At 48.7% G+C, this 16,168-nt stretch overlaps 1 protein-coding gene across 2 annotated transcripts in view; it reads left to right on the forward strand.

Annotated features, from left to right (window-relative positions):
- The first annotated feature begins 720 nt into the window (after positions 1-720).
- Positions 721-16,168, forward strand: part of CTNNBL1 (catenin beta like 1) — a 90,081-nt gene continuing 74,633 nt past the window's right edge. Inside the window, exon 1 of one of the 2 annotated variants that reach the window (XM_075900794.1) lies at positions 721-877. In XM_075900794.1, coding sequence (XP_075756909.1) covers positions 848-877 — 30 coding nt within the window. In that variant the 5' untranslated portion in view covers positions 721-847. The remainder of the gene's footprint in view (positions 878-16,168) is intronic. The other variant, XM_075900793.1, reaches the window with a different exon arrangement.

A 16,168-nucleotide genomic window follows, 5' to 3' on the forward strand; every position in this document is an offset into this window, starting at 1 on the left:
GTGCGAGCTCGTGTTGAGGCTGGGTCTCTAGCCAGGATCCTGTGAGGTGGGAGGTCCCAGAGTTCAGGCTGGAGTCCAGGCCTGGAGGTCTACATACAAATCAGCTGGCTGGCCAGGGCTGCCCCCTAACTGCAGTGAAAACGTAAGTCCCTGTGCCGAATTGGACAAGAGCTTGCAGCTTCCTTGGAGAGTCCCTGTTTGCCTGCTCCCTGCACAGGGCCGGGCTGGCGGCAGGAGGGTTTGCAGCTGAGAAGCCCGAGAGGCGCCTCCCTCCAGCCTGTCAGTCCGGTGCCCAGTGCCCGGAGCCATGGCAGACAGGTGCTAAGGGCCTCTGTGAACACAGCCCTCGCCCTGGCACCTTGGCCCTGCATTGCGCCCTGGCCGGCTTTGGCAGCTCTTGGCTCCCTTGGCTGGCTGCCACGTGCCTGGCCGGGGAGCTGGGCACCGGGCGGTGAGTGCCACGGGGCTGCAGCACCGCAGTCCCCACGCGGACCCAGCCCAGCGCCCACTGGCCCCTAGGATGGGCACAGGCCAGGGGGTCAGCCTCAGCCAGCGCCCAGGGCCAGCCCCATCCACTGGGGGCAGGGCCTGCCCATCAGCCCACAGGCCAGGCTGCAGCAGGAGGCTGGGAACACGCGCCTGCCCCGCCAGGCCCCGCCCCCAGGCCACGCCCCTGCGAGCCTCGGGCCGCGTGCGCCTGTGCGGCCACGTGACTGGCGTTCCAGCAGGCTTCGCGGCAGTGTGGCGCGCCCCCTGTCGCGCTTTACGGCAGCGCGGCGCCGGCTCGCTTTACGGCGGCGTGGGGTCGCTCTCGCTCGGGCTTGGCGGCTGCTGAGGCGCGGGGGCCATGGACGTGGGCGAGCTGCTCAGCTACCAGGTGAGGGGGAGGGGCTGCGCCTGCCGTGGGGGGAGGGGGGCTGCGGCCTCCTCACTCCCGGGCTTCCCTCGTCGCCTGGGAAACCAGAGCGGCCTGGGCCCCGCGGGGGGGGACTTGGGGGGAGGGGTGCACGGGGGGGGGGGCTCGGGGCGCCCCACGTGACCCCCTGTAATTAAAGATTCATCTTCACTTCCTCAGCAGCCGCCGGCCGGTGCCTTTAGCCCCCCCCCCCTCGGGGCGCCAGGCCCAGGCGGGGGCAGCCTAGCCATGGGGGGGGGGAGGTAGCCCCGCCCCTTCGGCCCAGGCCACGCCCCCATCGCGGGGAGCGGGGGGGAGCAGCAAGGCCCCGCCCCCGGTACCCCTACAGCAGGCAGGGTGTGGGCGGGGCCAGGCTGGCGGTTTGGGGGGGGCAGTGTCCTACCCACCGCCCATGGGCCCAGCTGAGCTTGGCCCCCCCCCGAGCACGCGCCCTGCCCTGCGAGAGCTGCGCCGTGCGCCCCGCGGGGCGGAAGGGCCCCTCTGGCAGGGAACGTTCATTTGCTTTCTGCCCTCTTGTCCTCCGCTCGCTCGCGCTGCAGAAGTGGCTTTTGCCCGTGGAAGCCCGTGGTCCTGTGTGCGGTTATTAGTGCTGCACGACTACTCCTGGGTTTTGAAGTTACAGACTAAGGCGGCTTCCCCTGAGACTTCATCTTCAACAGAAAGCAACGTACAAACCTTTGCCATCAATCGGTCTTCAATGGCGACTTATTTGGGCATGTCAAATGTTTACTGGTGTGCTTACTGGTTAACCATGAGGCTTACCAGCTAAGTGAGCTCCGGCAGCCAGCCATGCGGGGCCTGAGGAGCGCTTAGTCATGGAGGGGGGAGACAGTGAGATCTCACAGCTGTGGTGGACCAAGTGGCAGGTCTTAAGTTAAAAGTTAACTAGTTAAGACTTATCCGGTTAAATGATAACAATTTTAACATCCCCTTGGCCATCCAGGAAAGGCAAGTACATCAGAACGGCCAGACTGGGTCAGACCAAAGGTCCATCCAGCCCAGTGTCCTGTCTTCCAACAGTGCCCAAAATCAGGTGCCCCAGAGGGAGGGAACACAACAGGGAATCCTCAGGTGATCCCTCTCCTGTTACCCATTTCCAGACAGACAGAGGCTAGGGACACCATTCCCACCATAGTCATTGATGGACCTGACCCCCATGAATGGATCTAGCTCTTTTTTTTAAACCCATTAAAGTCCTAGCTTTCACCACATCCTCTGGCAAGGAGTTCCACAGGTTGACTGTGCACTGAGTAAAGAAAAACTTCTTTTTGTTTGTTTTCAACTTGCTGCATGTTAATTTCATTGGGTGGCCCTTAGTTCTTATATTATGGGAACAAGTCAATAACTTTTCCTTATTCGCTTTTTCCACACCAGTCATGATTTTATAGACCTCTGTCATATCCTCTCTTAGTTTCCTCTTTTCTAAGCTGAAAAGTTCAAGTTTTTTTAATCTCTCTTCATGTGGGACCTGTTCCAAACTCCTAATAATTTTTGTTGCCTTTTTCTGAACTTTTTCCAATGCCCGTATATCTTCTTTGAGATGGGGTGACCACATCTGTACACAGTATTCAAGATGTGGACGTACCATGGTTTTATATAAAGGCAATAAGATATTCTCTCTTATTCTCTGTCCCCTTTTTAATGATTCCTAACGTTCTGTTTGTTTGTTTTTTACCGCTGCTGCAGATTGTGTGGATGTTTTCAGAGAACTGTCCACAATGACTCCAAGATCCCTCCTGAGTAGTTGTAGCTAAATTAGTCCACATCTTACTGCAAGGGTGGCCAACCTAAACCTGAGAAGGAGCTAGAATTTACCAATGCACATTGCTAAAGAGCAACATTTATAGGTCACCAGCCCTGATCATCTTCCCACCACCACTCTCAGCACATCCCGCCCACTGGCAGCCCCACCGAACTGTCCCTCCTTTTCCTCAGTGGGAGACACTGGAGGGGGGAAGCAAGGGTGTGACAGGCTTAGTGGAGACGATAGGAAGTGGCAGGATCCTAGGGGGAAAAAGTGGAGGGGGACAGCGCCTAGGGCAGAGCTGGGGATAGAACAGTGAACACCTTCCGGCCCAGTGGCAAGTTGGCACCTGTAGCTCCAGCCCTGGATTTGGTACCTATGTAAAGAGCTGCATATTAACCTCTGAAGAACTGCATATGGCTCTGAAGCCACAAGTTGGCCACCTCTGTTTTACTGAATGTATTGTGGGATTATTTGTCCAATGTGCATTACTTTACATTCATCAACATTCAGTTTCATTTGCCATTTTGTTGCCCAATCACTTAGTTTGGTGAGATCTTTTTGAAGTTCTTCACAGTCTGCTTTGGTCTTAACTGTCTTGAGCAGTTTGGTATCTGCAAATTTTGCCTGCTCACTGTTTACCCCTTGCTCTAGATCATTTATAAATAAGTTGAATAGGATTGGTTCCAGGACAGACCAATCCAAGTAGTCAGTCCTTATGAGCAGGGCTCGACAAATAATGCAATCTACTCGCCCGTGGCGAGTAGATTACAATTACAACCCGGAAGAGCTGGTGAAGAGCAATCTGTGCATGCACAGAGTGCAGAACTGTGTGAAACCGCGCGGCTGGCGAGCCCTGCTTATGAGACATTCCCAATGTAATGTCAAACTAGTGAAGTTCTTAGATCCATAAATTGATTTCCCCTCTCGCCTCCCCTGTATAGAGTTTGTAATGTCTTGGGAAGAAAAAAGACCCTAGGTTATATGTAGATCTTTCCACGTGCATGTCATTGGCATGCTTTATGCGTGCCTTTCTTTTAATTGTCTAAATGTTTTATTTGTATGTCCCCATAGGGCAGTATCTGTGCTTTTGGTGTACTCCACACACTAATGGGATGCTATTTGGTCACTTTAGGCACAAAACTTACAAGATCAATGGACATTTCTTCATTCTTTTTTGAAATTGCTATTAAAACTGTTTTTTCTGCAGTGTTTGCCCCTCAACTGTAGCAGAAAAGTGAAACTGACAAGTTTGTTTTTGTTTTTTTAGCTGAATGAAATGCAAAAAATAGTGTCAACATTAATGGTGAAAAGAACATTAGAGTTCTAAAATCCTCATTTCTAATATGCCAGGGTGCAGCTTGTAACACAGGAGACACTTGTTTTTAAAAGACTTTATCTGATAATCCTACTGGCTATTCTTAATAATGTTTCCTTCATTGCCCTTGGCATCAGGTCTTTTTGTGTCCTTTGGTTCCTCATCTATTGTATGAGCCTCTTGAATATAATTCATCTACCTTCTCGTAGCCCTCACCTTGAGAAGTGGGTGTGTTGGAGGTGTCTAATCTCTCTTCCAACAAATATGAATAAAAATGGCCTAACGTTGTGTCTTTGGCCCCTAGCATCCCAGGCTGCTTTCTTGTGTGTCTCTTCTAATGCTGGAAATATGGCGCCTCAAGCTTTCCCAGCGAGCTGGATGACTACTGCAACACCCTGCTGATTTGTACTCTGCTGATAGCTCCAAGTGTTCTTGCTTTCTTAACTGTAGTTTAAAGGTGCTGTCCACAGCTACCTTAAATCTTTGTCCGGAATAGAGCCTGTGCTGATTTCACATCTGTTTTCAGTACTGTCAGCCATTATATTGCACAGATCCCTTGGGCTGTATTTTATTCAGATCCTTTTCAATCCAGTTTCCTTCCTTCTCAGTCATGTGTATTTCATGTATAACATGTCTTACAATCATGTTAGCCTTATCAGAGACTGCTACATCTGACCCCAGGCCTCCAGAGTCCTCTGGCCTGCTGGCATGTTACTTGTCCCCTTCAGAATCCCCACCGACCTCCTCGTTCTCCTCTTATTAAACCTGCCTTTCCTCAAGCACCAGCAGTCAAGGTGAAATCAACTTTTTACTATTTTTCATTGCATATACAGTATTTCAGCTACATTATGAGTTAAATAGGCTTTTGTGGCTTAGCCTGGGAATCTAACAACCGCTCCAGGTGGGTCCTGGTTTTTTTCAGCTCAAGTTCAACACATCCTTCCGGTCCTTTCCAAATCTCTTCGTGGCTTTGCTCCTGTGTTTCTGATCTTGCCAGTTTCCCATTCTCTTCCTCTTCATCCAACCATTTGTGCTGTCAGTACTAATCTTGCTGCTGCTGATGTGAGATCTTTCCCTCTGCTGTGCTTATATCTCTCCACTTTACCAACTTTCCAATTTCCAATCCCAAGTGAAAATATTCATCACTCGCCGGGTTCTACTTTCTCCATTTTCTCAGCCTCGGTTATTTATTTCTAAGTATTTTGTGGTGCAATTTGTACCTATGTAAGATGTTATGAAAGACAGCGTTGCACTGTATTTCATTCAGTTCACTTGTTTCAATATCCCTTCTGGAAAGGACGTTTCATTTTCACACAAGAAAAAATTGAGGAATAAAAGATCAGTCCCTGTTTTGATTCTGTTCTACTCCGGAGGGGAGGGCTTGCTCACATTTACTTAGAAATATATGGTATAATTTCGGATTCCTGTGAATCTTTTGGACTCCTTGTCACTGGGGCCCCCCATGCTTTATGAAAATAGGGTTATAAATAAGCCAAACTGGAAGGCGCTTTAGGTAAGTGCATCACGTGACATATTTTTAAAGTTAGTCTATGAATGCATGTGTTCTTTTCCTGTGCATGTATCATTCTTGTATGTGAAGTTAGAAAAATTGAAGTGAAAGTCTTAAAAAAATAAGTGGACCTGTAGCACCTTAGAGACTAACAAATATATATAGTATCATGAGCTTTCGTGGGCAAACCCCACTTCTTCAGGTGAAGGGAGTTAAGGGCTCCTGGGGACAAATAAATAGCAGAAAAAGAGAGGGGATGGGGAGGAAAAGAGAAGGAAAAAATATATTGTCAATTAGTGTCCATGGTAAATGAGGCTGATAGAGTACCTTTTTATGTCACTAGGGTGTTGAATGTAGCAGGCCATCCAGTTAAGGTAGTTGTTTAAAACGCTATTGCAGGTGTCAAACTTGTAAATGAAACCAAGTCCTGCAGCTTCTCTCTCCAGCTGGGTTTTGAAATTGCCTTGCAATAATATTGTCACCTTTAGCTCCATTAGTGGGGGCCCTGGCAAGTTAAACAGTTTCCCAACAGGGTTCTGTGTGTTACCATTTCGAATATCTGATTTGTGTCCATTAATCCTCTCTCGTAGAGACTGTCTGTTTTAGCCAATATCCATGGCAGGGGGGTGTTGCTGGCACTTGCTGGCACAGATCACATTGGTGGATGTGCAGTTATATGAGCCTCTGATGTGATGGCTGATGTAGCTAGGTCCTGTCATGGTGTTGCTTGAATAGATGTGTGGACAGAGTTGATTGCAGAGATGGGATCCTGGTAGGGATGTGAAGGACTAGTTGAGTATCTGATAAGCAAATGCTTATTGGATAGTCGACACACCAGTCGACTAGACGCTCCCCCCCCCCCCCCACCTTACTGCATCTATCAGAAAGAGGCAGCAAAGGGGGGGGGGGGAGGAGAATGGCAGCTCTGTGTAGAGCCCGGGGCCAAACCCTGGGCTCCACATGGTACTGCCGCTTTGAAATGCCATGGTCTGCACGCAGCATTTCAAAGTGGCAGTGTTGTGTGGAGCCCAGGGTCTGCTGCTTTGAAATGCTGGTGCAGCCTGGGGCCAGCTGGGGAGTCCCCAGCTGGCCCCAGGCTGCATGTGGTGTTTCAAAGTGGCAGCGCCACCTCCTCCTCTCTCCTCCCTCTTTTCCCCCACCATGCTTCCTGCAGTGTTTCAAAGTGGCAGTGCCGCATGGAGCCCTGGGTCAGCGGGAGAATCGGCTTGAGTCCCCTGCTGGCCCCATGCTCCCCGCAGCGCTTTCACCTTTGAAGTGTAGCACCAACCCTGAGGCTGTTGCTACACCTCAAAGGCGAAGGTGCCCTTATCGACTAATTCAATTGTCAATGCATATTGCATCGACTATTCGATTAGCCGATTAATCTAAATTTAACATCCCCAGTTCCTGGGTGGGTTTGATGGGGGTGTGCTGCGTGCTTGCTGGAAAGAATTTGTTTGAGATTAGGGAGTTGTGTGTCTGCAGGCGAGGACTGGCCTGTCACCCAAGGCCTGTGAGAGTGAGGGGTCATTTTCCAGGTTAGATGTAGGGTGTTGATAATGCGCTGGAGGGGTTTCAGTTGGGGGCTGTAGGTATCCTGCTGATACCAGTGGTATCCTGTTGTTTTCTTCGTTGGGCTTCTCTTGAAGAAGCTGTTATCTGGGTACTCGTCTGGCTCTGTCAATCTGTTTTATCGCTTCTTCGGGTGGGTATTTTAGTTTTAAGAACGCTTGATATAGATCCTTAAGTGTTTGTCTTTGTCTGTGGGATTGGAGCAAATCCAGTTGTATCTTAGGGCCTGGCTGTAAAGAATTGGTTGGGAAATGTTTCTTGGCTGGAAGCTAGAGGCATGTAAGGAAGCATAACGGTGGGTAGGGTTCTGGTATAAAGTGGTAGAAACGTGGCTGTCATGTAATTGTATTGTAATGTCAAGGAAACCTTGTTCAAGGTCAGCCATAAAGATGTTGGAATATTGTGGGGCCATGCGGGCACCCATACCTGTGCTGCTGACTTGAATATAGAAATTGTCTCCAAATTGGAAATAGTTGTGGGTGAGGAGCAAGAGGCAGAGAAGTGAGAGTCTGTTTATAAATCTAGATGTGCTAATGAGACCATTAGTGATACTCGAACATAGTGGCTCAGTAAGTAAACCAACAACTTGTCAATAGTCTAGTTTTTCCTGTAAGCCTGGATCCAGATTGGTTCTGCCAGGGCATGTGGCCAGGCCACCTGATGCTGGACCATTTTTGGTCTTGTGCTTTTTCACACAAGAAGAGAGGAATTTGAACTGAATACAAAGAATTCCTGCCCTGGGCAAAGGGGATAAAAGGTGGGAAACCAAACAATAGGGGCAATTTCCAGAAGTCAGGAGACATTTCCCTCTCTTTCCCGTCCCCGTCCCCACTTACCACTGTATGTGCCTGCTGGAAACGACTCAGACTGGACGAGGGGGGTGGGGGGAGAATCGAGCCCAAGCTAGGAGGCTGCCTAGCTTATGAAAAGGATGAGAACTACTGTAAGAATGTGCATATAATACGTTTCTTATTGTATTAGGCTTAACTAGCGAATTTTGTTCCTTTTGGCTTAGGAACTTACCTTGATCTGTCTGTTTTCATTTGAATTCACTTAAATTCGACTTCTACTTAATAAACCCACTCTTGCTTATTCTCAAGCACAGCGTAAATACTTGTTACTTGGGGGGAGCCACAGCTGTGCATATCTCTTTCAGTGACCAAGAGAGTGAACGGTATGAGCTTGGATGTATTGGGGGGCTTGCTCCCTTTTGAGGGTTGTATTCCCAGGTGCTATCTGCTCCCTCTATCTGAGGCTTCCCACAGCTGAGCTGTTGTCCGCGTCTGTATTGCTCTGCTGGGGGGCTGGTATCTCCACTCGGAGACCAGAGCTTCTGGCCCAGCAGGACAGGATGGTGGGGTGCCCCAGAGGGCAGGTAGGCAGGCTTAGTGGGATGATCATCAGTAGGGATATAAAAAGCAGAGATGGGGGCTGTTGAAGACGGATTGGAGTACCCCCTCCCACAGTGGGCCCCAAAGGCCTGCCCGCAGTGGGTGGGGGACTGTTCCAGCTCCTGCCAGTTAACTGGTAAGGTGGTGCTTACTGGTTAACCATTCACATCTCTAATCAGCACACTGGATGGTAGCCCCAAGGCTCTCCCTGATCTCACTGTGACTCACCCCCTCACATGCCTATTTCCCGGCGGGAGGCCTTCCTACCATAGGAACATGGATGATGTTTGAAGCACTGGGTGACTGTATTGGTGGAAGGAAGTGGATGAATAAACCCTCTTCCTCACAGTCCTCGTGGAATTGGCTGCTGTTCTTACCGCTCAACCTGTTCTCTGCCTGTGGATACTTAAATTAAAAATGACTATATCCTGCAGCTTTCAGTCAAACACTGTATTTGTATCTGAGGGTTGTTGTGCCAACTGTGTGCTCGTCTGGTCTCTCGCCTGAAGACAGAGGTTTCCTGTGTCAGTGATGATCGGGGTTCTCAGCCTTCTTTCTTTCTGAGCCCCCCGCTTCGTCGCCAACACGCTATTAAAATCTCCACGGCCCTCCGGTGTCACAACTGCTTTTCTGCATATTAAAGCCAGGCCCGACATTAGGTAAGCATAAAAATTGCCTGTGGTTCCACGCCACAACACCCCCACCTCCAAGCTAAGAGAAACTACCTTTCGGAGGCAACAGTGAGAGCGGTTGCACTACAATGTGACTTTTGTTGGGGAAAACGCCCAGTTTTGGTTACAAAAAACGTCCTCCCCGTGCCTCTTTTATTTTTGACAAAGAGCCAAGGTGGACTCTGCTGTGTGTGTTATGGGGAGACCTGGCTTCCGCTAGTATCCCACACTGCCTGCCCTGATGGCTCTGCTCAGCGTGTTGTGATCTCTGCTGCTCTGCAGGCCTGTGCCCCCCCTCCCCCCTTAAAGCTCTGGGAAGTATCTGACAGCTGAGTGAGCAGCTCCCTTTGGGGAACAAACAGAGAGCAAATCATAGAATACTAGAACTGGAAGGAACCACGAAAATTCATCCAGTCCAGACCCCTGCCCTCATGGCAGGACCAAGCACTTTCTAGACCAGTGTTTCCTAAATGGCGTTCCATGGAACCCCAGGGTTCCGCAAAGTGAAAATAAGGGTTCCGCGAGAATTCCATTACAATAACATTTTATGATTAAAAAAAATTAATTGAAAACAATTTTCATTTGTTTGCCACTAAGTGTCCCTGTGTAATGCCATTTTAGCCAGAGCGGGGATGATGATGTCACTAGTCAGTGCTGCGCGCACACCTGTGATATACCACAGTTAACGGTTTGTACAAGTTAAATGTGATTTTTATTTTTAAATCATAGAATCATAGAACTGGAAGAGACCTCAGAAGGTCATCAAGTCCAGCCCCCTGCTCTAGGCAGGACCAATTCCAACTAAATCAACCCAGCCAGGGCTTTGTCAAGCCGAGACTTAAACACCTCTAGGGATGGAGACTCCACTACTTCCCTAGGTAACCCATTCCAGTGCTTCACCACCCTCCTAGTGAAATAGTTTTTCCTAATATCCAACCTGGACTTCTCCCACCACAACTTGAGACCATTGCTCCTTGTTCTGCCATCTGTCACTACCGAGAACAGCCTCTCTCCATCCTCTTTGGAACCTCCCTTCAGGAAGTTGAAGGCTGCTATCAAATCCCCCCTCACTCTTCACTTCTGCAGACTAAACAGACCCAAGTCCCTCAGCCTCTCCTCATAAATCATATGCTCCAGCCCCCTAATCATTTTGGTTGTCCTCCGCTGGACCCTCTCCAATGCGTCCACATCCTTTTTGTAGTGGGGGGCCCAGAACTGGACACAATACTCCAGATGCGGCCTCACCAAAGCCGAATAAAGGGGAATGATGACATCTCTGGATCTGCTGGCAGTGCTCCTCTTAATGCAACCTAATATGCCATTAGCCTTCTTGGCTACAAGGGCACACTGTTGACTCATATCTAGCTTCTCATCCACTGTAACCCCTAGGTCCTTTTCTGCAGAACTGCTACTTAACCGGTTGGTCCCCAGCTTGTAACTATGCTTGGGATTCTTCCGTCCCAACTGCAGGACTCTCTACACTTGTCCTTGTTGAACCTCATCAGACTTCTTGTGGCCCAATCCTCCAATTTGTCTAAGTCACTCTGGACCCTATCTCTGCCCTTAAGCGTATCTACCTCTTCCCCCAGCTTAGTGTCATCCGCAAACTTGCTGAGGGTGCAATCCATCCCCTCATCCAGATCATTAATAAAGATGTTGAACAAAACCGGTCCTAGAACCGAACCTTGGGGCACTCCGCTAGAAACCGACCACCATCCTGATATTGAGCCATTGATCACTACCCGCTGGGCCCGGCCTTCTAGCCATCTTTCTATCCATCTTACTGTCCATTTATCCAATCCACAATCCCTTAACTTGCTAGCAAGAATATTGTGGGAGACCGTATCAAAAGCCTTGCTAAAGTCAAGGTATATAACGTTCACTGACTTCCCCATGTCCACCGAGCCAGTTACCTCATCATAGAAGCTAATCAGATTGGTCAGGCACGACTTGCCCTTTGTGAATCCATGCTGACTATTCCTGATCACTTTCCTCTCATCCAAGTGCCTCAATATGGATTCCTTAAGGATCCCTTCCATGATTTTTCCAGGATCCGAGGTAAGACTGACCGGCCTATAGTTTCCTGGATCATCCTTCTTCCCTTTTTTGAAGATGGGCACTACATTTGCCTTTTTCCAGTCATCTGGGATTTCTCCCGATCTCCACGACTTTTCAAAGATAATAGCCAAAGGCTCCACAATGACATTTGCCAACTCCCTCAGTACCCTCGGATGCACTAAGTCCGGACCCATGGATTTATGTACGTTTAGCTTTTCTAAATAGTTCCTAACCTGTTCTTTACCCACCATGGGCTGTCCATCTTCATCCCATCTTGCATCACTTGGCGCAGAAGTCCAGGAGCCGACCTTGTCCGTGAATACAGAGGCAAAGAAAGCATTGAGTACTTCAGCTTTCCCCACATCATCTGTCACTAGGTTACCTCCTTCATCCATTAGGGGCCGCACACCCTCTCTGATCACCTTCTTCTTGTTAACATGCCTGTAGAAACCTTTCTTTTTATCCTTCACATCCTTAGCCAGTCGCAATTCCATTTGCGCTTTCGCCTTCCTGATAACCCCCCGGCATTCTCGAGCTATACCTTTAAACTTCTCCCTGGTCATTTGTCCAAGTTTCCACTCTTTGTAAGCTTCCTTACATATTAATATGTTCAATTAAACTAAATGTTGATCTCATAACCTTGTTTAGCATTTGTTTATTATTATCCTTTCTTATTTGTGGTCTACTTTTTCAGCTCCATATAGCAGACTGTTATTAGGGGTTCCGTAAAACTCTTTCAAGTTTAAAAGGGTTCTTTAGAAGTCCAAATAAAATTGAGAAATGCTGATCTAGAGCATCCCTGCCAGGTAACTGTCCAACCTGCTCTTAAATATCTCCAAGGATGGAGATTCCACAACCTCCCCAGGCAACTTATTCCAGTGTTTAACCACCCTGACAGTTTGGATTTTTTTCCTCATATCCAACCTAAACCTCCCTTGCTGCAGTTTAAGCCCATTGCTGCTGCTTCTAGCCTCTAAGGCCAAGGAGAACAATTCCAAGTCATGGGATGCTTTTGTTTTGCCTGCACTAGGAACAGGGCTGCAGGCAGGCTGCTGATGCAGGCAGAGTGCTGGAGAGCCATAGCACAGAGAGCGCACACAGCTAGGAAGGCATCCCAAGAGGCCCAGGGATCAGCACTGCCCTGTGGGACACTTTCCACTGTGCTTTGCCCTGTTTGCTGGCTCCCCTGTCAGCAATGTGGCCATAAGATGTGGACAACGGGAGGCAGAAAAACTGGTTTGACTGTTGAAACAAAAAACAGGACTATGTAGCACTGTAAAGACTAACAAGATGGTTTATTAGGTGATGAGCTTTCGTGGGTCAGACCCACTTCCTCAGATCAAATAGTGGAAGAAAATTGTCACGACCACATATACCAAAGGATACAATCAAAAAAAATGAACACATATGAAAAGGACAAATCAAATTTCAGAACAGAACGGAGATAGGGGGAGAGGTAAATGTCTGTGAGCTAATGATATTAGAGGTGATAATTGGGGAAGCTATCTTTGTAATGGGTAAGATAATTAATGTTTTTGTTTAGACCGTAAAGTGTTGAATTGAAGCATGAATGACAGTTCAGAGGATTCTCTTTCAAGTCTGGTGTGAAAAGGTCTTTGAAGCAGGATGCAGGTAATCAAGTCGTTGAGACAATGCCCTTTCTGATTGAAATGGCAAGAAACTGTTTTTTCTTTGTGATCCTGTCTAATATCTGTTTTGTCGGCATTGATCCTTTGGCGAAGTATCTGAGACGTTTGTCCAATGTACATAGCAGACGGACACCTTCGGCAGATGATAGCATCAATTATATTTGTGGATGAGCAGGAATGTGTGTTCTTGATCTTATAACTCAATTGGTTAGGTCCAATAATGGTATCAGCAGAGTGAATATGTGGACAAAGCTGGCAACGGGGTTTGTTGCAAGGGAAGGTTCCAGGGTTGGTATTAGTGTGGTATGTCCTGTGGTTGTTGGTAAGAATCATCTCTGCTGATAAAACAGATATCAGACAGGATCACAAAGAAAAAACAGTTTCTTGCCATTTCAACCAGAAAGGGCATTGTCTCAACGACTTGATTACCTGCATCCTGCTTCAAAGACCTTTTCACACCAGACTTGAAAGAGAATGCTCTGAACTGTCATTCATGCTTCAATTCGACACTTTACGCCTAGGTCTAAACAAAAACATTAATTCTTACCCATTACAAAGATAGCTTCCCCAATTATCACCTCTAATATCATTAGCTCACAGACATCTACCTCCCCCCCATCCCCCTTCTGTTCTGAAATTTGATTTGTCCTTTTCATGTGTGTTCATTTTTGTGATTGTATCCTTTGGTATATATGGTTGTGCCAGTTTTCTTCCACTATTTGATCTGAGGACGTGGGTCTGGCCCACGAAAGCTCATCATCTAATAAACCATCTTGTTAGTCTTTACAGTGCTACATACTCCTGTATTTTGCTTCAGCTACACCAGACTAACACGGCTACATTTCTATCACTGGTTTGACTGTTGTCACTTTTGGTGACTGTTGCATGTCGACAGCGCTTCTGCGGCCAGACCTTCCCAGGGCATAGACAGCCTTAGTTGATCAGGCTTTGGCTTCAGCCCCAGGTGCCAGGAGTCAGGGTGGGGGTGTGAATGGTTGGCCAGTAAGCCTTACCCTTAACAAGTGAGGCTTACCAGTTAAGGTGAATCGATGGGAACTGGAGCAGTTAGCTCCCTGCCCACAGCAGGGAAGGGGGAGGCCTGCCACGGAGAGGCAGCTAGAGTGCCAGAACAGCCCCTGCCTGCGGAGGGGGTGGAAAGGCTGGAGCAGGCCCTGCCTACGGAGGAGGGGCAGGCTGCTCCAGCCCAGCAGCAGTTGGGAGAGGGCCACTCAGCTGGGCAGGAGCACCCCTCCCTGCCCCCACCCTCCCCTTTAATCAGTTAACCAATTAAACAGGGCCCTGGCTCTCTGCCATGTGATCCCACTTGAACCCACAAGTCTAATGCTGGCTCTTCCTGGAGCCTCCCCACTCTCCGGAAACCTGCCCGGGCCTCTGGTGAGAATCACTGTGCTAGATGCAGCGCCTCACAATAGGCATTTGAGTGTTCCTTCTCTGAATCCAGACTTGCACATTGAGACAGAGGCTGGCAGCTGAAATAGGAGAGAGAGGATCAAAGTTCACCAACTCCCACCCTGCAGCAGAGGCAGTAGATTTTGAAGGGTAAATCATCTTGATACTGGTGCCCGCTCCAGAGGTGCACGATTCTTGAAGGTATTTACATTTTTTCCACCAGACAAATAAGCCACACAATAAGGATCCTGTTCTATTGTAGCCATTCTGCAGAGTCCCTTGGTCTTCTCAGCTTTCCTATCACAATCCATAATAATTGCTTTCCTCCTCAGAGTGTCAGATTTCTCTCCTCCGAACAGTTAATGTGTCCCTACTTAATCAGGAAGCTGCGTTCCCTCCGGGCCAAATTGGGCACAGAAATTTCAGGCACCGCGCCTCTAATTCTGCACCAAGTGCTGGTCAAAATAGAAGACTGAATCTCTTGCAGCAGAGAATACAATTAAACTGACTCCAGCACTTGGCTGTTTATACAGAGCTCGGAAATCCATAAGCTTGATGCGCTGCTGCAAAACAGGTGCAGATGGTCTAAAGTGATGATTAAATATCCCTACATTTTTGCCCAGAAATGCTGTGCCCATGCCCTCTGTGTCCGGTTTCCAATGACCGTGGTAATGAAGGGGGAAAAGCCACCTCCAGCTATTTCCAGATCTCCCCTTCATGGCCTCTGGGTGGGGGAGGAGGAGAGGTAATTGAATTCTGCATTTGAGCAGGATTAACTGCTGTATGGAGTGGCTACAGACTGCTTTGGTTTGAGCTAGACTGTGTTTGTGAAATTAAAGGAAGTAGTGAAAGCAGAAATTAATGGAGTAAGGCTGAGCCACACTGGCTGGGGTTATCGGCTTAAACTGTGGCGCTTGTTAAATGTGCTAAGCTTGGCTCACAGTGGAATCTGTCTCGATTAGTGCGGGTGCATGATGGTGAACAGATAACTCGCCATATTTGCTGTAGAATGAATGAATGTGATGCCAGAGACAATTAGTGAAGCTTGAGAAGCTGTGGGACTTTCTGAATACTTGCAGCCTTATTACCCCAGTGCGTCTCCTGCAACGGCTAAGCTATTCCCAGTAACTTACAGCTCTAGGCATTCCTTCTTGCTAAAATAATAGTCCCTAGCACTAGCCATCCGATGCTGTTTGGAAGGCTTGCAAGATTCATCAGGACTTGGGTTGCCTGTTTGCACTTGAACACTCATTTCAGGAGGAGGGAGAGGAAAGGGGTACTGTGTCCAGTTCTGGGCACCACATTTCAGGATCTAGATGGTGCTTGGTAGGGATGCTAACTGTTGAGTATTTGTGTGAACGTGTAGCTGCTGGAAATTTTAACGGTTACGTGTTTACACACGGGGAGGTGGGAGCCAGAGCTCATGGGAAGCTGGCTCCCTGCAAGCACTGGTTTCCACCTGCCCTTTCCCCCGCTACCTCAGTAGGAGGCAGCAAGGGGGTGACTTTTTAGCTGGCTCTCCGCAGGTGCCAGCTCCGGCCCACATACTCACCACCACGCTGCTGCCTCTGTGGGAGGTGGCAGGGGAAGGTGGCTCGGCCGGTGCCCTGCACGTATCTGCTGCTCCTTCCTCCCCTTTACTGCTTCTGATCCAGAGACATCAAGGGAGAGGAGTGCGCAGTGCGCGTAGACATCATTAACTGATAAGCCCAGGCTACCAGTTAATTGTGTAATCGACTACACGTTGACATCCCTAGTGCTTGGTCCTGCTGTGAGGGCAGGGGGCTGGTCTTGCTCTCTTGCGGGCCCTTCCAGTGCTTGTGTTCTGTGATTGCTTCCAACTTAAAGTCCATCGTGGCTGACGTGCACAGGTTCCCTTTCCTGTGTATGTGCTGGCTTGTGTGACTCACAACTCTCAAAGTGTTTGTG

The sequence above is a fragment of the Pelodiscus sinensis genome, chromosome 18 (genome assembly GCF_049634645.1).
Source record: "Pelodiscus sinensis isolate JC-2024 chromosome 18, ASM4963464v1, whole genome shotgun sequence".
Taxonomy (NCBI): domain Eukaryota; kingdom Metazoa; phylum Chordata; order Testudines; family Trionychidae; genus Pelodiscus; species Pelodiscus sinensis.